The following is a 20721-nucleotide window of genomic DNA, read 5'->3' on the forward strand; positions in this document are numbered from 1 at the left end:
TACGTCATGGCCCTCCACGAGTCGTCATTAGCGACCGGGGACGTCAGTTCGTCGCTGACGTCGTTGAAGAGATCCTACGCCTGTCTGCCAGCCAATTCCGCCACGCAACCCCGTATCACCCCCAGACGAATGGCCTCGTAGAGCGGACCAACAGGACGCTAACGAACATGTTGTCAATTTATGTTGATGCCAAGCACAAAAACTGGGACGAAGTACTGCCCTATATCACATACGCCTACAACACCGCGAAGCACGAGACGACAGGGTACGCGCCCTTTTTCCTGCTCTACGCCCGCTCCCCTCGCAGTTGTCTCGACACCATTCTGCCTTTTACGTTAGATGTGGAAACATCGGTTGCCGAGTCACTATGCCGCGCTGAAGAAGCCCGTCGTGTCGCACGCCTTCGAACCATTGCATCTCAACAGCGCTCCAAGACCCGGTACGACGCCCACCATCACTCCGTTGCTTACACAAAGGGTGACCTGGTGTGGTTGTGGACACCTGTCCGCAAACGTGGTTTATGCCAAAAGTTTCTGGCCCGCTACTCCGGACCATTTGTAGTTATTGACCGCCTCAGTGACGTCACATACGTCATCTCCGGCGTCACAAGCAATGGTCGGCGCTCTAGCAAGACACAGCTGACACACGTCGCGCGCCTCAAGCCATATCACCACCAACCTTCCTATTGACTCGCCCAGTGGGCATCGTCTGCGAACGGGGGAAATGACACACCTCGATGGGCGCATGAAGAGGACGAGGTCGAAGCGGTCTGGCTCACGAGCAGCTCGGTCTCCGGTTTCTGGCTCTGAGCTGTACCTATCACAACCATTTCCTGTAAATAAACGCGTTCCATCGTCACAATATGTTTCTGATAAAATGTCTAATCCAAACAAGAATATTTTCAATAGTGTTATGTAAGAAATATTATTTGCACAAATATACCAGACCTTAGCATTGTTATAGGGGCTTAAAGTAGCTTGTAGAGTTACATAGATCGGCTTTTGACTATTTGTCAAATAGTGAAGCTAACGCTTGAAAAACGAGCATCAAAGATCGTTTTAGAAAGTGAATCGCGCTGTGCTCAGGGCGAATTTTCTGGTTCACTACTATCCGCAGAAAGACTCCTTGCTGGTGTGTGACACTTCATCAGATGGTTTAGGGGTAGTATTGTCGCATCGCGTTAATGGCGTGGATCTCCCGATAGCATTTTCTTCTAGAACGCTGACGTCGGCAGAACGGAATGATGTCAGATAGTGAAAGAAGCGCTGGCCTTGGTCTTTGGAATTTGCAAGTTCGGCCTATTCTTTCTGAGAAACCGTTTCACTCTGGTGACAGATTATAAGCCGCTCACAGGCCTTTTCCCTGCCAGAAAGTCCACTCCGCAGATGGCGGTAGATTGAATTAGGCGTTTACTGGTCTCACTGTCAGCTTACCCGGACAATCTAGAATACCGCGAGAGAACACACAATGGTAACGCACATACCTTTAGTAGCCAGGTGACCATGAACGTGGAAGCCAAGACGTGACCGAATGCGTACTTTACACGCAGGGTTTAGACGCAAGTGCACTTCCGCCTAATGAAACGATTGCTTTAACCCAGGAGGACAGCACACTTCGGCGAATTCGGGAGAGGAGCGAGAAGAGGTGGCCACCACTTCCTACAGGGCAGCATCAACATCTGAGGCGATACTTAACCCGCCGACATGAACTCGTCGTGTGCCTTAGTCTCGTTTACTGAGGTCATTGCGTAGTCATGCCAGAGGCAGCCAGACATGCCTTCTCAATGAGCTGCATGACACGTGTTGGCGCCATGAGCAGGCTCGCTGGTATGCTGTTCTGGTACCATGAATTAGGTAAAGATAAAGAGACTCTTGTTCGAAACTGTCTTCAGTGTGTGAAAGGTCTTATATGCATGCGGTGCTAGTACCATCACTGCGGCCTAAGACAGCGAAGCGGTGGCTTTTTGTTTGCATGGGTTTTGCAGGTACCGTTCACGGGTACCTGATTTCTGTCCTAGTTGGCGCATAAAAGTGGATAATGGCAATGCCGCTGAAAACAGCTACCAGAAACACCATTATTCACTTGCTTAGGGAAATGTTCGCTCACTTTTCTATCCCGCACTATGTGAATTCAAACAAGCACCCTCGTTTTCAAGCGCTACGATGGCAAACGTTCATGCGTGAAAATGCATAATCCACGTGAACACAGCACCGTAATACCTGCAATCAAGTAAACTAGCGGAGCAAGTGGTGTGAATATTAAAAGGGGGCATCAAGAAGAACAAGCGTGGCACATTTCAAGAAAAAAAATGTGTTGTTTGCTGTTTCGTTACAGATCTACGCCTCTCGATGGTGGCAAATCACCAGCACAGCGGCTGCTGAGATTCGAGGCCCGGACAAATTTGTCCACCTACTTTCTAGCACGGAAAGTGCCTACAGAGGCCAAGGTTGCCCGTGAAGAACCTTCGTCGGCAAAAACGCCACCACTTTTCCCACTCGGAAAGTTCATCTGGTCCCGTTAAGTTCAATAAGACCAGAGATAGCTATCAGGTATGGAAGACAACCGGATGGTGAAGGTGGAGGCCACCCTGAGAACTCAGCGTCAGCACCTCGATCAGCTGAGGGCACGGCTGCCGTCAGCCACGCCGCCAAAGAGGACATCGAGGACCAGCGCCAGTTAAGCGGAAACTCATTCGGGCACAGACGCTCGAGAAGCTAGAGCAACGTGGAGTTCCAGTCCAGCGACCCCTCAGCCACCCGTCTTGACGTCAGAAACTGGGGCGCCGTAAGCTGTTCTAACTGTACTCCACAATTCAACGTGAACAAGACGTCCTCCGGAATGACTGGGCTTTTAAAGGGGGAATAGATGGAGAATCTTTGATGAACCGCTATATTTCACATGTTTCGTAATCATTTGTGAGCAAGCCCTGATGTAGTTGGCCTTAACTTTTGTCGGAATTCACGTGGTTATATTGCCTATGAAAAGACCAAGTGCCAAGCAATAAACAGTTCAGTTCGTATTGCTACTAAGTTGCGTCATATTAGCCACAAAGCCACGCAGCGCGCAAGTGCTTGCACCTTTAGCAGAATCCCGCTACACGTTAGCAGTTGCATTCAACCACGGGATCAGTGGACAAGTTCTTCGACTTGAAGTTAATCTGATATGGTTAGAAGAGGCACGATACTTGCACGCACAACGCAACTATTTTCGCTGTTTCACCAGCGAAATGCTTTATACCTGAGGCCGTCTGCTACCAACATCCTTTCGTCTTCGACGAAGCGAAGCGATCGGACGCTACCATCAAGAAACTTTAGGTCAGCGCCAAGCGAAAGTGCCGTGTTGACTCTGTAGACACATCGTTGAACTGTAGACATCTCTGTTTTTCCACCACTGTTGCCAGTCCACAGATCGTTTTATGGAATTCGCAATAGTGCTCGTTTAACGGTGGACGAGCACATGCAGCCAAATCAGTAAAATAGTTAGCTTGTCAAAGCTGTGACAGAAGTACCTTCAATTACGAACGTTGACAGCTGCAAATGAATTTTACGTACTTCTGCACGAGCTGCACAAGTTGATGCATATCGCCCTTATTTCCACTTCGTGCCTCGCACTTGCACTGTTATGTTTATTATGTGCCTTGCCAGAAGCCGCAGTATCACTATACTACCGAGTACCTAATAGAGTGACGCTATCTGTGTCGTCACAGCGAGCATTTCTTTCGTGATGTTCGTGGCTCTGGCATTGCAATCAACGTCGCTCATATTTCAGGAAGATTTGAGGAAGTATATGTCTCATCCGCTCAGTTAATTTTGCCTTGTTTTTCACTTTTTCATTCTGGATGTAAGTGGCTGTAAATGCTCGTTTAGTTGCTCATTCGAGAGTGTGTGGAATAGAGGAACGCTGAGAAGGCCAATTTTAGGTGATACTGCAGCAGACACTTGTGAAGGTGTTTCGTCAACAATAAAGCCTGCAAGACACTAGACGCTTGGGAAGCCATCATGCATAGATACCTTAAAACAGCCGCGAAAGGCTTTGTTGAGACGGCAATTTTAATTGAGTAACAGGCGTGCGACTAAAGCAAAGGGAAGGGGACTTTCTTTTAAATAAACTCTAACGAGCTAAACAGTTTTTATGTTAGCGAATTACCCTTTCACATTTCCAAAGTCACCGCAATCCAGCGGAAAGAGGTTCCATAAGTGAAAATATGCGCAGGAAAGTAAAATGTGGGTGACAACGCCGCATGGAAGTTTTTGCAACAAACGCCGTGACGTCACAAATTTCAACGGCGTTCACTAAGGCATACGCGGCTCCTAATTGGTGTAAATGGAGCGAAATGGCTGCTGGTGGGACCAAAGATTCATCACACGAAGTTTTGTGAAATTTCATCGAGTCATTGCTGCAAATTATGTCAAATCTACTTTCAAAGTCATGACGTCAGGCCTGTTGATTACTGCGTGGAATGTAAAACTGATACTTCGACCTTGAATATATCCTCTAATAATGAATAGTAGAATAACGACATTATAGTTTCTTATGTAGACTTTATCAATCTAAAGCACTTTATTGTTTCATTGTAGTGTCCCTTCAATCATGTAAGGGGCCTCCAAGCCTACCTCATTCCTGGGTTCTGTTAGACCTGTCGCGTGATCACGTGATGTGCAGAGATATAGCTTGGTATTTCAATACTTTTTCAGGTCATGAAACTCCCTTGTCGCTGAACAGGAGAGCTTCGTATACGCCCACACTTTTTGCGCAGTGGCGCTGGCGTAGCTAGAATGGGGACGAAGAAGCCGGCTCGGCCGGCTGCTCTGCTGACCGCCATCAGGCTGCTGTGCTGGCCGCCACTGATGGCGGCCAGCAAAACAGCCGGCCGAGCGCGTAGTGTTCGTGGTCGTGCTGTTTGCGTCTCTAATTTTTGCTTTTCGGGGTCGCATAGTGTGAACAATAATGCCCAACACTTGCTGCGTGCTGAGCTGTCACTCTGCATACAATAGCCGCCGTCGGAAAAGTTTCACTGTGCTCTTTACCAGCCATCAAAGAACAACGTGACAAGCGGAAACATGCGATCCCACGACAGGACTGCCGGATTTTCATTGTTCTCAAAATACGCGCGCATGTGTGAAAAATGTATTGAAGGGTCATGGTTAGAGCCAAGCAGGTTTCTGACGATTCGGGGCCAAGTACTGCACAAGTTGTGAGCAAGATCTGCTTATCTTTTTCTCCGAAGAAGGCGGGGACTCTGCAGACGCATAGGCAGATGCACGTCATTGGAAGAGTTTCATATTTGCATTTATTGCAGAGCTGCCTTTCAGTAATTGTAATAATGATAATAAATATACTTTGCGTTTCGCATCTCAGAACCATGGTGTGATTTTAAAGAACGCCGAAGTGTAGGGCTCCGAAAATTTTCGCCATCTGGTGTGTTATTAACGTGCACTGACAAGCCACTCTACAGGGGCCTTTAAAGTTTCCCTCTATCGAAATGCCACCATTGCGGCCGGTGTCAAAACCGGAGCCTGTGACTCAGCAGCGCAGCACCGCAACCACTGCCTCACCAAGGTGCACACTTCCTTTCTGTCGACCTCAATCAAAAGAAGAAGGGAGCGGTTGCTGTGGATTTTCTACCCCAAAATCCAAAGTGAGGTTTAAAGGCCCAAAGCCACTTATTCTACGGCTCCGGGCGCCATAGTGCGAATAACTCCAGATGATTTCTACCGCCCAGTATTACTTTACGTGGAATTAAATTGCACAACACGTGGCTTCAAGCAGTGCGCCTCCTTCGATGTGCGACGGCCACGGCCGGACCAGAACCTGCGTCATTCGCTTTTCAGCACAGAAACGGAGGACCGTAATCGGTGAGACACCGCCGCAGCTATAACGAAGAAACAGATACTTGATTTATTCTCCTTATATCGTTCTGAACAGATAAAAACAACGCACATGGAATACCAAATTGGACTGTGTGCCGGTAAATGTGCCTTCTGCTGCGTGTACCCAACATGTACATATTTTGCCGCCAATATTGATTTCGTTATTCGCTATGACGTTGTATTTCCGAAACTCCATATGCTCCTAGCAAGGCAAGCTCCACGGCAATGCACATGTCACGCAAAGGCTGAGGATGCAGCATGTGAGAAACGAGTACGTGAACCGAGAAACGTGAAACAGTAGATGTAAATATTTGACTTTTGGCTCACACCCACTTTCAGTGATTAGCCTAGAATCGGGTTACTTAGAGAAAAGACATTTAGAAACTAATAAAACAACATTGTCTTGTTTTGGCTGCTGGATCATCTTCTATAACATAGCGACGAAAAAAGACTATCGAATTGATTCTTATCAAATAAACAGCAAATGAATATATAGAAGAAAATTCACTAGAGGCTATCGTGATTTTCTATGAAGCTTTGGAACAGTTCGCGCCGGTTGGTAGATGTGTTGTCGTTACCGTGAGACCTTAAGTTAGATCCCAACAAATGCAGACTTCGGTGGCGTAGCTGTCCATCACCCCCGTCAAGGTCCGGTAAGGGGTCGTGTGAACAGATTTAACATAGCGTGGTCACATAATGAAAACGCATTCGGCGTCACGCAGTGTGAAATACGTACCCACTAGGAAGTTTATTAAATATTCTCACACATGCAACACGGCTTTGTCGTACTTATTCGCAGCGAAGAGCTGCACCATCAATGAAATGTTCATACTGCTTTACACATGGGTGTAGGAGGGGGGGGGGAATCGGGGGTTCAATATCTGCCCCCCCCCAAAACTTTTCTATTTCACTAACGCATGCTCAAATACAAACACACTCACGAACATGCATAAAGCAAGGTTGAACCACCCACTTCCCCCGAAAAAATTTCTTTCTACGCCACTGGCTTCACAGATGTGTAGCTGGCAGCTCGCTTCTCCGCAGAATTATTGTGGCTAACTACCGTAGCAGCATGTTGAACAATAGCATAATTCATTTCACAAAATTGCGACCACTAATAGCGTAATGGGTACTTCGCAAACATACTTGCCAAACACGTGCGCAAGAGAAGGGGAGAAGCTGGGTTGGGGGGGGGGGGGCTGGGTAGGTGGCCACTTCTTTCCCTACTCAACTGAGCGAGGCGGCGAAAACTCAGGGACCTACATTGACAAATAGGAAGGGAAATGCTGCGAAGACCCTTGCCCCCCCCCCCCCTTCGAAGGGTAGTCCTGCGCACGTTGCCGGTACTGCTTTACAATGGAGACCTCTCTTACAGCTTGCGCTGAAACTTTGCTGTGTGTTCAATGCAGGCCTGGGGATCTTTCTTGTTTATTGACGGGCGCGTATATACTGGTCATTTCGCTTGTGACGGCTATAGCATTTCAAATGTCATATAAAAATATGTGCGACCGTTTCTGCTGTAGGGAAGTCCAAGTAAAAGTTATGACTGACCAACTTGGTTGCACAGAAATAACCACTCAAAATAGGACTATATCGCAATACTTACTTCCATAGCGAAGGATTTTCCATCTACGCGATGTTCGCTCCCTTCCGTGGACTTGTCGCCCCAGTGGAAGTGCAGCTGTTTGAATTTGTAGACGCCAGGCAAGTCATCTAGAGTTACAAATGCCTTGCTTCTTCTGGTAGGAGTGATCTTTACTGAAATAGTCAATAAAAAATGGTGGAGGAGAGGGTTTAAACTGGTCAAGAGATTGGGCGCAATAAAGACATGACTACGTAAACTCCTTTCAAGCCTCCGGCACATACAGCGTGATTTAGACAGCAAACACAAATATGTAATTTCTCAACAGCGAATAGTGAAGGACTTGTGGTTTAACATTCGCCGTTGAAAAAGTCACACCGTTATCGGAAAGGAGACCTCAGACGATGAGCTGAGCGTTGGCACGTTCTCGGTTGTCCTCCTCACTTTCTTGGAAGCTGTTTGCACCTGTTGTTTGTTGGAGAAAATAGCGTTCTATTGGTCGACAGCCGGCATAAATTAAGAGCGGTGTTTGCACCAGATGAGCTTCTCGCCGCGCCGTGCTGCCACGTGCGGTATTCTGCTAACATTGCGCAGTGAGCCACGATTGCGCAGGCAAATAACAACTGGAGGGAACGTTTGCATATCGTCGTCTGCGCTCAGATTCATGACGCGCGTTCAGTTACGTTTATTTCATCATGTCATTCCCTCTTGCATAGCTTCCAGAGTGATTTTCGTGATATGAGAAGCGAGAAAGCGCTTCAAGAACGTCACATACCTCTGTATGTCATATCATTTCAAGGACTTTGAACAATATTTATGAAAACTTGTGTCCTTCGCGAATTACTTGGACAATACTTAGGGCTTCTTTAGGCTACCTATGTGTGTACATTTTATATTCATGATACAAAAAATAACTAAGCAAACTTCAAGTGCACCTGGCTCTTCAAACCTTTCTTGATGTGAATAGTGGTGCCTTCCAGCCGATATGGAAGGGCTGTGTAATCTCCCTCTACATGGAGCTGTTATGTCTTCGCATCACAGTTGTTTGTTCAAAAAGAGTTGATTGTGTAATTTATTTTGGTAGAGTAACTGTGAAATACGCAGCTATAAAATACAAATTATTCAGTCTTTTGGCACGGCGGTGCAACATGCCTCCTAGCAGTACTTGCTGAAAAGTTTCCGGCACACTAGACGAGGTATATTTTTTTTGCAGATGCCTGTTGTTAAGGAAGCACATGATTGAAAATGGCGAAAGTATCATCTTACCAATTGTGTACCAAATAGATGCGATATGTCTGGCCATGTTTCCAACTAGAAGGACGTTGCTCAAAAGCGTTTCTCAAGAAAGCCATCATTTGTTTTTAAATGGTGATTTTCAGAAAACATCAGAAGTAAATGTCTAGTTATCGTGATTGGAGTGTTCCTCCTTGCACCGGGAACATTCGGGCGTAAAAAATTAGTGTTTTTTAGGTAATGACAAACCCTAAGTACCGACTAGTCGCGAATGGCTTTAGTTGTCTTGTACAAGTGCAGTAGATGCAGGATGTTCTATGCGAAGAGTAGTTTTTTTTTGTGGCCACAGAAAAAGAAGGATCTTTTCGAAGAACTCGCTTTTCATAGAATAGTGTATTGATCACTTAAGTGCCCAAATACCACAGATAATGCAAATAGAAAATGCAAAACATTTTTTTCTATTCTATTGCTTCTGTTTTCTCGCTGTAGGCCGCTGTAATGATGAGTTTAATGGATCGCGCGCATTTATTATTGACGCTCAAAGTAAAACACAGTGTTTGGCCTTTCAAAGCAGATATGTTCTTTGCAAAGGAGGACTCGGCGTGTTGTAACTGATTCAGCAGCATTATCTTAAAGCCGTTATATCTGAAAAGGCATTATGAAAAAATAATTATGTACAACCGCGCTATATAGTTGCTCAAGTCCACGGATGTGTTGGCTGTTTATCGTAACGTCTGTTGTGTTGCTCTAAATTTCTTATTCTATTCTGGCACTGTTATGCAGTGAGCACCCAGTTGTCTTCGGCCATGCAGAGCAGTAACTAGTGACAAAGTTTTTTTCCTTTATGTAACAAAAATAACCTCACTTTAATAGTTTGGCTTTTGACAAAATCACATGGAGCATTGTATATAGATTATTCGGACTGAAAATTAAGGTGACTGCACGCATTCTATAAGTCGATGCCATGTGAAGCATGGGTGAGTAGTGCATTTTTTCATTGCTCAGGGTAACAAGAATATCGCAATTCACTCAGAATTTCTTAAAAACTATATTTTGTATTTAGAACTTACTTGGACTGATCACTCGCCAATATTTTAGCCAACCAGACTCACTCAGACTCAATCTCACGGCTCGATCTGAGTCTGAGTCAGCCAACTCATGAATCAGTTTGCCGACCAATGCTTTGAGCCAAGCATTGCGAGGTTGCCAGACGTATTTGTGTACTGTAAGCTGCTCTGCGCACATCGCAGACCAATCAGACGCGTCCACTATACTGGCGCGCAAGGAGCATCCTATAGTCTGACGTAACGTATGTACTCATGTAAGAGCACGTTTTAGTAGTATGAAAATGATTGCGGATTTGTTCCTCCTGGATAGAAAAACCATTTATCATAGCTTTTTCAGTCATTAGAGCTTATATTTTTGCAGTTCGTCAAGTATGGAGGCTTTATTGTAATGAACAGAAGGACGCTGTTCCCTCAGAGACATCAATGGTTGGCTCGGCCAAAAGAACTTCTGCTTCTTCTCTTTTTTCGTGATGCGCCTCTCGTGCGAATCTGTCATCGTCATTACGGCATAGCTTGGCACAAGTAGGGACGTCACATTACCTCCCCTCCAGAGGGAGCATCATCTCGATGCTGACCAAGTAGCAGTGGATGTGCAATTAGGCGTTCAGCGAGCCCGCCGGTGGTCGGTGTTTTTGGGTTATAAGCTAATGTTTTTCCATGCACTGTGCCACAGAATGTACGCGCCATGTGCTGAAGCTCAGATGTCAACGCAGTTTCTTTGTCGGTTATGATGACCGCGGGAGCACTGTGTCTTAGGAGAATGTACTCAATAAATAATTGTGCCACTTCAGTTGCTGTGCCGCTCGGAATGGTCTCGGTTTCCGCGTATCTGTTGACGTAGTCAGTCGCGACCTTGATCCCCTTGTTGCCAAAAGGGCCTAAGATGTCTATTCAAAACTAGCAATGTGGACGTACGTGCGAACCAGCACGTAGGCCCACATTGCTAGTTTCTGTGTGTATGGTTATTGGTGGATCCTCATCAAAGTGAGCGACCACCGGCGGAGTTTGTATACGCTGCCGTAACTCGTTGAATGCCGCCTCTTGCTCCTCACCCCATATAAGCGTAATATCTACTCTCGTTAGGCTGGTGAGTAGAGGTGCCGTGCGCAAAGTCTGCTATAAATCGCCGGTAGCGGGCGAAGAGACCCAGGAAACGTCTGACTCCCTTTTTATCTCTGGGTCTTCCAAACTTTGCGATCACAGCAGATTTGTCCGAGTCAGGTCTAACACTTTTGTTACGAACCACATATCCCAAAAACTGAAGCTCTTCAAATCTGAAGTGGCAATTTTATGGCTTCAATCTTAGTCGTTCTGACCGTATAGCTCGAATAACTGACAACAGTCGTTTTAGGTGTTCTTCGAACGTGGCGAATAAAACAATCACGTCGTCGAAGTACACAAAACACGTTTTACATTTGAGACCGGATAGAACAGTATCTATAGGTCTTTCAAATGTGGCTGGGGCCAAGCATAACCAAAAGGGAGGACTTTGAATTCGTAAAGCCCATCAGGCGTCACGAAAGCGGTCTTCTCACGGTCACGCTCATCAACCTCTATTTGCCAACATCCACTTTTAAGATCCATTGATGAAAAGTAACGTGCATGTCATAGCCTGTCCAGAGAGTCATGAATCCATGATAAGGAATAAAAATATTTCTAACATGGTTGAGCTTACGATAATTGGTGCAGAAACACAGGCTACCGTCTTTTTTTTGACAAGCACTACAGGTTGTTCCCAAGGGTTCTTTGATGGTTGTATTACATCATCTTCCAGCATCTCAACCTGCTCCTGTATTACCTCACGTTCTTTCTGAGCCACATGATATAAGTTCTGCCAGATGGGCCTAGCTGTGTTTTTTTCCTGATGATGCGGTGTTTAATCAGCGTCGTCTCACGAACTCGTGATGTAGTGGACAAGCAGTCCTTAAACTGTTCTAGCAGCTTCATAAATATTGTTACAGCAAGCTGTGATGAAATAGTTTTATTTACAAGAGTTCAGCGATGGTTGTTCACGGTGGTGCACTGAGATCTTGCAAAGCCTCTTCGTTTTCCTTCCTTTATCTTCTCTGCCTTTGACATGTGCGTTACATACCCCCGCAAGCAGACAAAGCCCGTCGGGCGAGCTATGATGCACAAGGAGGGTAGAAAGGTTTCAGGCGAGCAATGTGATTGAGCTGCGTTCTGCTCGATCGTCGACCATTGAACAAAAGACGAGCTATTACGTAGGTGAGTGGCTAAAACGCTCCAAAACAACAAATGGGCCTGAATATCGTGACAGAAGCCTTTGACGCAATCCACGCTTGCTGTGCGGTGTTCGAAGCAACACCAAGTCATCTTTTTCGAATGATACTGGTTAGTAACGGTCGTCGTTTTGTTCCTTCGATCAACGTTGAGAGGCCAGAGGCTGAAGACGAGCGATTCGGTGGGCTTTCTCCGCGAGGCACAAGGTGTTCGATACAGAATTATCCTTGTGTAGAATGAAGGGTAAGAAATTGTCCAGAGGGCTTAGTGGCAAGCTGGCATACAACACACAGAATGGGCCAAAGTTCGTTGTTTAATGTTTCGCGGTGTTGTAGGCAGGCGTACGTGATGAAAAGCAGCACGCCACCCCAGCTCTTGTGATTGGAGGAAACGTAGATGGCAAGCATGTCGACAACGTTCTGTTTGCCCGTTTAACGAGGCCATCCGTCTGCGGATGATACGGTGTGAAATGACGGAACTGTGTCGTGAACATGCGAAGTAATTATTTAACGGCCTCAGCAGTGAACTGGCGGTCACGGTCGCTGATCATAACACGTGGTGGGCCATGGCAAAGGACCACGAAGTGGAGCAAGAAGACTTCCACGGAAGCAGTGGTGAAGAGGGAATGGCTGCGGTATCGGCATACCGAGTAAGATGATCCACGCAGACGATTATCCAACGGTTCATATTGTTATATAACGGAAATGCACCCAGAATGCCAATTCCCATTTGTTCAAGAGGTGTGCTGGGTGGTGTGGATGGCTGAAGGGGACCTGGTGTTGTGGTGGCCGGGCGCATGTGACGTTGGCACGTATGGCAGCTAGCGACGTAACACTTCGTTGTTTCGCACATCTTGGGCCAGTAAAGGCGTTCCTGTGTGCGGTGCAGCGTTCCTATGAAGCCGTAATGACTGGATGTCACATTGTCGTGAATAGCGCGTAGAACAGCGGAGCGTAGACTCTCAGGGACAACAAACAGAAAACGTGCTCCAGGTCTGCAGTAGTTAGTCTTATATAGTAACTTGTCTCGAACCGTAAAGCAACCACTGTGCTGGGAGGTACGGGCAGCGGCAAAAAGAAGATCCGGAATGAGATCGTTGAGTTGTTCTTTCTTGTAGTCGGCCGCGTCGGGGAACGTGATAGTAACAACAGCAAGGCAGTCATCAAAATTATCAGCATGACAGTAGTTGGTTGCAAGAGATATCCGGGAGAGGCAGCTCGCTTCAGCGAGACAACGGCTACTCTTGTACGACACCGTAAAGTCCTATTCCTGAGTCGCAGCGCCCAGCGTGCGAAGCGGCCAGAGGGATCACGGGAACCGACCAGCCAGCATAAAATGATTATCGGTAATTATCTTAAATGGCCTCCAGTGAAGATAACCACGGAACTTCTGCACGGCAAAACAGCTGCCAGACATTCTTGTTCCGTTAACTGGGTAATTGCGTTCAAATTTCCTCAGGCAACGGCTGGCATATGCCACGACATGCTCTACTCCACTGTGACGTTGTACAAGCACCGCTCCTACAACGATACCACTAGCGTTCGTGTGGACCTCAGTCGAGCAAGATGGATTGAAGTGACGCAACAGTGGTTCTGACGTTAGTAAAAACTTGAGAGAATGTGGCGTCACACTCTGGTGTCCAGTTGTAGGTTCCATCCTGTCGCAAGACGCTTGTCAGCAGGTGCACGATCTCAGCAAATCCTGGAACAAAACGACGGAAATATGAGTGTAGGCTACAAATGAGTGAAAATTTTGTGCAGACTGCGGCGGTTTGAAAAATATCACTGCTTCTATCTTGCGAAAATCACGCCTGACGCCATCCTTGTCGACTAAGTGGCCCTAGCACCAGAGTTTGACGTTCGACAAAGCGACATTTTTTTTTCAATTCAGAACCAGCCCAGCTTTTTCGATGCAGTCGAGAACAAGACTGAGACGGCTGTTATGTTCTTCAAACGTGCGGCCAAAGATCATAACGTCATTAAGGTAGCACATGCATATCTCCCCATTTAGACCACGTAATACTGTGTGCATAAATCTTTCAAAGGTGGCAGGAGCATTACGAAGGCCAAAAGGCATGACATTGAATTCAATGGCGCCATCCTGGTTTACAAAAGCAGTCTTTTCTTTGTCGCCGGGTTTCATGGGTATTTGCCAATAACCTTTCGCAAATGAGTTGAAAAATAGGAGGCGACGTGCAAGCGATCTATGGCGTCATCAATTCACGGTGAGATGTATACATCTTTCTTTGTCACAGTGTTTAGATGCCGGTAATCTACGTAGAGTCTCCAGGAACCATCCTTTTTTCCTTAGAAGAATTACCGGAGCTGCCTACTGGTTAGACGACTCTTGCACGACACCTTTGTTCAGCATGTCCTTTACTTGTTCGGCGATAACTTTGCGCTCAGAGTATGACACTCGGTAGGGCTTTCAGCGGATGGGGTGTGCAGAGCCGGCGTCTATTCTGTGACGAGCGCGGGACGAGGGTAACTGAAGGGGTGCATCTCTAGGCTTGAAGTCGAGAGCAGCAATATGCCGGGAAAGGACCTATACTAGTGCTTGCCGTTCTGTTGTATTGAGAGCCTTACTTATCATACCGAGTATCAGATCTTCATTATGGCGAATGTCACAAGGAGAGGAAGAGGTGGTTAGGTCCGTAACTAGTGCCGCTATCGAGCTGCATAAGGCTTCATTGAAGAAAGCTATCTTCATTCAGCGAGGCAGCACAACCGATGTGGCAGAAAAATTCAGCGCCCACAATGTTGCTACTCATTTTGTCTTGCACACAACAGAATTGGCCCAAGTATGTTCTTCTTAGAACAGTTCTTGTGCAGTGGCCCCACTACAATATAAACACAATCAGCATCAACCACTGTGGAAGAGACTCGAATAAGTGTCAAGCACCAAGGTGGTGCTATCAATTCATCAATCACAATAAGTATGTGCCAGTCTTCGCCACGGTAGAAACAAACTGTTTAATAATATTTCCCCACTACCACAGTCGACGGAAGCACCTCATTGCTCCAGGAAATCGATACCAAGAATGATGTCGTGCGAACGACTAGATAGAACCAGAAATTTGGATAAAAATACTTTCGCAGCCAATGAAACACTAGCAACACATACACCGAAAGGATGAAGCCACTCGCCGCCTACACCACGAAAGTCAATAGTATTGCTCCATGAAAACATGGCTTTGTGACCTAAGCGGTTTCTGAAGGTGAGGCTCATCACATACACAGTTTCCTCAGTGTCAACTAACGCATCGTCAGTATTCTATCTATCAACACATTCACTTCGTTTTTGAGCATAACAAAAGGCGGAGGCACAACTTGAAAAGACCGTCCAGCGACCTCAACTCAATTGACCGCGGGTGCTAGTTCCCCGGCGGCGGAGACGAAGAACAACGCTGAGGAGGCGGCGCGCGACGGGAACAGTTAGATGGTAGTGTCCAATTCGGCTCGGATGCTGGCGAATCGCTGCGTCTGGTCTCGCGTGAAAAACGGTTTCTTGGAAACAAGTCGGTCGTCCGCAGGTCACATGAAGCACCAGGTCTTGGTACCGAAGCCATGACTGGTGCACTTTGTGATGGGCGGCATTGTTGGCAGCGATTTTCGGCGATGTGGTCAGTGAAACCACATTTGTAGCACACGGGAGGGTCGCGGTTAACAATACACTACTCGCAACGAGTTCTGTGCCGCTGCTGTCGGCGAGAAAGTTTGTTATCACGCGAATAATGGGTTTCTGCGACTCTCTGGAATCTATTGTATTGGTCGTGTCACCTTGGTGGTAGGGTCGGTGCTGTCCTTGCCGCAGCAGAACGTACTCTGGCTCAGAGTCCTGACCATAAGAACGTGGCTGTCCTCGCCATGATCGAGCGTCATAGGCCGGGCCTCTATCGTAGACACGTGGCTAATACCGGGGCATGGCATCAGAATCATCGATGCCCTCCGCCACGCGTAGCGAGGGGAATACAGAAGGAAAGTTTGGCTCGTATTCTGGTGGCAGGTAGGAAGGATGAGTGCTTGGGTGGTGCACCACTTGCACGTACATGCCCAGTTCCTCACGTGCTATTTGCCGGATCGTTGACACAACGTCAAGCGGCCGGCTGTTCTCTCTACTTGCAATAGTCGTCACATTCGCTAGCCTGCCGAACTGCGGCTTGATACACCTGGTCTTCATTTGCTCAAGGAAGGAAGAAAAATAGATAAAAAAGAACGGCAGAGACGTTAACCAGCCTATAGGAAGCCGCTTTGCTACCCTGCGCTTGGGAGGGGGATGGGGAGCTGAAAGATAGAGAGCAGAGAGGGAAGAGAGATAACCACAGCACATTCGGCAACACCCACGCGCACACTCATTGTCCAGTCTTGTCTTTCATGGTGTTTGACATTGCTGTTACAGTCGCTTATTCAAGTCCTTGTCACGTAGGAATTTCAGTTGCTTAAAAGTGTGGCAACGACAAATGACCTCGGTGACAGATTTCAGTTGCTCACATGTGCGGCAACGAGGAATGACCTCGGTGAAAGATGTCAGGGTGTCTTTCACGATGAGAGAACTGTAAACATCATCGGTGATTATTTTTAAGAAGTGCCCGTCTTACTCTTCCTGAGACATTCCAGAGTCAATTATTCTACATAGCTTTATAATTTCCTCAATGTAGGTCGTGAAAGTTTTGCTTGCACTTGCACACGTTGCATTAGCGTCTGTTCTGCTCTTTTCTTCTTCGTTTTGGAGTCACCAAAACGCTCTTTGATCTTAGAAACGAATGTGTCCCACGTCGTTAGCGTTTCCTCGGGAATCTCGTACAACAACAACGTAGTATCCGTCAGCAAGAACGCGACGTACGAAAGCTGAGAAGCGGCATCCCATTTGTTGTTGGCGCTCACTCGTGTGTAATGGATGAGCCAAGCCTCGACGTCTTCATCTGGTCTGCCAGTGAAGGGACGAGCATTTCTTGGTGTTGGAGCCAGACTGCATGGTTGGTGCTGAAGTCAAGAGGGGTGGATGTTCATTTACGTTGTGGGACATGTCAGCCCAGATGGATTCGATGGAAGTGCTGCTAGGCGACGGCTTCGTCGAAGAACTTGCGGGTCAACCTCCGTCTTGGGTGTTGATTACCCAGCACGTTCACCACGAATGTTACAGCGAGTTGTGATGAAATGGTCATATTTAAAACAAAACAGGACACACTATATCACAGATGCACCCAACAACCCGCGTTACAGCATTAGGCAACACTATCTGAAAACACGAAAAATAAGAATAAATGAGGGAAAACAGTTAAAGATTTAGCAAGCACGTTCACTACTTAATCGAATATGTGAATTTCACGACGAAGGTATGAAAGCGTCAAGTGAATCATTGAAAACATTGCTCATTTCACAAAATATTGAGTTTGTCTGACAAGTCTGCTGTGTGTATTTTCAATTTCCATGTTTTAATTGCAATTTTCAGTTGTTAACTTAGGAAAATGATAATACCAATCAATGTATTATGTAACAATTTTTGTTACTGTTTGTTTGCAGACATAACGTGTTTATTCTCGCTTTTCCACTTTTTCTACACATTTTCTTTTATTTTCTTGACTATTCAATGCAATATGTGTGTACAGTAAACTTCGTATTGATTTACGCATGTACTAACGGTCGTAGGAGTAGAAGCCTTTGTCAGGCCACACGGCCTTTAGCTTCTGCTTCCTTTCTGTTTTAAACAGAATAAATAAAGTCAATTCAATTCAATTCAAAATACAAGAGGTAAGCGATGGTCATTCGCCGTAGTGCACTGCGATCTTGCCAAGTCTCTTCGTCTTCCTTCCTTTTTCTTTTCTGCCTTTCACATGATTATTACAATATATTTCAGTCGGCGTTAAACTTGGTCTGATGTCAACAGTAGGTGTCTGGGGTAGTGTAGGAGCAATCGCCTCGTCTTGCACAGTCCTAACTGTTGTCAATCTCCTCGAGGTATGCTGCAGCAAAGTCTTTACCAAACTGTCGGCGTTCATTCGTGAAGTACGTCAGTAGCACCTCTGCATGCCCATCGACTGTGGTAACAATACCACAATCGATGGCGTCACCTTGTGGCAGCGAAGCGCAGTTGCATGCTCGGCTAGTGGTTCTTCGTTATACTGCCTACCGCAGCTAAACTAAACAAGGCTGCATAATCGCGGCAGTATACACAAGTTCTCATGAATCACAAGTAAGACCCTGCGGCTTTGATGTGCGTCATGGGTGACGTCCTTGTCAGCTGAAAATGTCACCACGCTGTCTCGCATGTTGGCAATGGCGCCGTACTACATTAAGAAGTTTGTTCCTAAAATTAGTGATTTACAGCACTCTGTAGGAAGGACAAATGTGGCAAGAAAAACCGTAATCTCATTGGTGAGTCTCGCAGTGCATTCGCCTTTTAGGGTCATCAGCTGGCCTCCAGCATTCCGAATTTAAGGGCCCTTGTATTACGCTCTGATCTGACTTTCTTGAGTTTGTTGGCCAGTGGCTCACTTACAGTAGAAAAGTCAGTGCCAGTATTAAGCAAGGCTGTTACTTCTTGCCCATCAATCGTCACAGTGAGGTCGGCTGCCACAGTGCTCTCTACGTGATTTGTTTCATCAGTGACATCTGCTTTCGTCAATGTAGGGAGATTTGCGGCAGTTTGAAGACCTGCTACCCCCCCCCCCCTTGGAGGGCGCTGATTTTAGTTTCCCTGTCGTGGGCTTGGAGATCGACCTCTCGCGACGTCAGCAAAACTCCGGTGGCTTCGGGAAAAAAGCAGCCTGGCGATAGTGCGCGCATTCGCAGGCTAGAGCAGCTTTGTTGCCGGCCGGCAGGGTCGTCTTCAAAAAAAACACTGCTTTCGTCAAATTGGCGGCGAGTAGTATCAGGCAAGCTGATACAGTATTCAGCTGCCCGATACGGGCAATAACGATGAATATGTTTCGGCGCCCTACAATTCTAGCGAAAACAACGGCGATCTCTGGTTCGATATATATCGGTCTTGCACACGCCTGGCAGATTCCCGTCTGGCCCACGCTGCGATAGGGGGTGGTTGGTGGTATTGTGGCACCGGCGTGGATGACGGACGACGATCTGCGTCTGCCTAGCTGTATGCGTTCGGTTGGTAGGATAGCTCAGCAGAAAATGAACATCGTTGGCATCACTGTATGACGCTGGCTGGTAGGACATTTGTGAACGAGGTTCGGGGGAAGCGAACGCCTGACAGAGTTCGTGGCGCATGACTTTAGAGGCAACTGACCTCCGGCTTTGGTGGTGGTTGCGACAATAGTTTGTGCGTTGCGTTCTCTTTGGCAATCTCGTTACGTACAGTCTGCCAAACCAGTTGGCGTAGGCAGCTCTCATCGGATCATCTGGCCATAGTGGTGGCACCTATTGAGGCACTGGTGATGAAGCGACTGTATTTCTGGTATGGCTGCTGCAAGGCCCCTCGATTCCTGTGGCTTCCCTAATAAAGTCATCTACTTTTGTTGGAGGATTGCGCACAAGGCCAGCGAACAGGTGTGCCTCGACGCTGCGCATCAGATGGCTGAGCTTTTTAGCTTCAGGCATGTTGGGATCCGCGCGGTGGAAAAAACGCGCCTTGTCTTCAACCAACATCGCGACTCCCTCATTTGACTGTTGAATGTGCGATTCAAGAAGGCGTTGCGCGTTTTCAGGTTAGTCTGCACTCCCAAAGGTATCAACTAGCCGACGGCGAAACTCATCTCACGTTGTCAAAGTTCTCTTGCGGTTTATAAACCACGTTTTAGCGTTGTTTTCAATCGCGAGGTACACGTTGAGTAGCTGCTCGTCGTCAGAAATCCACTGGTTAAACTTTGCTACACGATCAAACTGCTCTAGCCAGTCTTCCACATTTTCGTTTTTGTAACCATGAAACGGCTCAGGAAGCCGATGGTTTTGGACTGTTACCTGTGTTGGGTTACTTGATGAGGTCATTTCTTGAACAGGGATGTCCATTTACAGAGGTGGTCTTTATAGGGACCGAATTTTGCTGTCTGGAAGAATACTCTATGATAGTGCCACACAGAACGCGTGGGTTTTATTCTGATTCAAAGCAATTTTTTTAATGCACCCAATGGAGTTCTCGCTCACTTTCAACAATGCTCACTCTGCTACAAGATATGTGATCAAGGATCTTTACCGCTATTACGTTAAAATTAGCGTGGTTTGTACTGAACAGACCGCGTGAATCACCTGCGACTCATACCCGCATTTCATGAGCTTTTTTATGCGGGTACGTACAGCACCTCACTGAAAGTGTGGGTTTCACGAAGAACTCGTCAAGCACCTCCACATGTATCTATTCTTGCCATGACCTTTTGATCGTATTCGTAATATACTAACGTCATGACGTGCGTGCGTATTTTGGTTTGTCAAGTTATGTAGAGGGCCAATTCAGGGCTCAGGCCTTGGCGGCTGGGCACTCTCGTGATAGATAGATAGATAGATAGATAGATAGATAGATAGATAGATAGACAGATAGATAGATAGATAGATAGATAGATAGATAGATAGATAGATAGATAGATAGATAGATAGATAGATAGATAGATAGATAGATAGATGGATAGATAGATAGATAGATAGATAGATAGATAGATAGATAGATAGATAGATAGATAGATAGATAGATAGATAGATAGATAGATAGATAGATAGATAGATAGATAGATAGATAGATAGATAGATAGATAGATAGATAGATAGATAGATAGATAGAT

At 46.5% G+C, this 20721-nt stretch overlaps 1 protein-coding gene across 1 annotated transcript in view; it reads right to left on the minus strand.

Annotated features, from left to right (window-relative positions):
* Window positions 1–20721, minus strand: part of LOC142803488 (carbonic anhydrase 7-like) — a 52947-nt gene that overhangs the window by 25689 nt on the left and 6537 nt on the right. Inside the window, exon 4 of the mRNA XM_075888603.1 lies at window positions 7477–7628. Within this exon, the coding sequence (XP_075744718.1) occupies window positions 7477–7628 (152 nt within the window). The remainder of the gene's footprint in view (window positions 1–7476; window positions 7629–20721) is intronic.

The sequence above is a fragment of the Rhipicephalus microplus genome, chromosome 3, assembly GCF_043290135.1.
Source record: "Rhipicephalus microplus isolate Deutch F79 chromosome 3, USDA_Rmic, whole genome shotgun sequence".
NCBI classification, from domain to species: domain Eukaryota; kingdom Metazoa; phylum Arthropoda; class Arachnida; order Ixodida; family Ixodidae; genus Rhipicephalus; species Rhipicephalus microplus.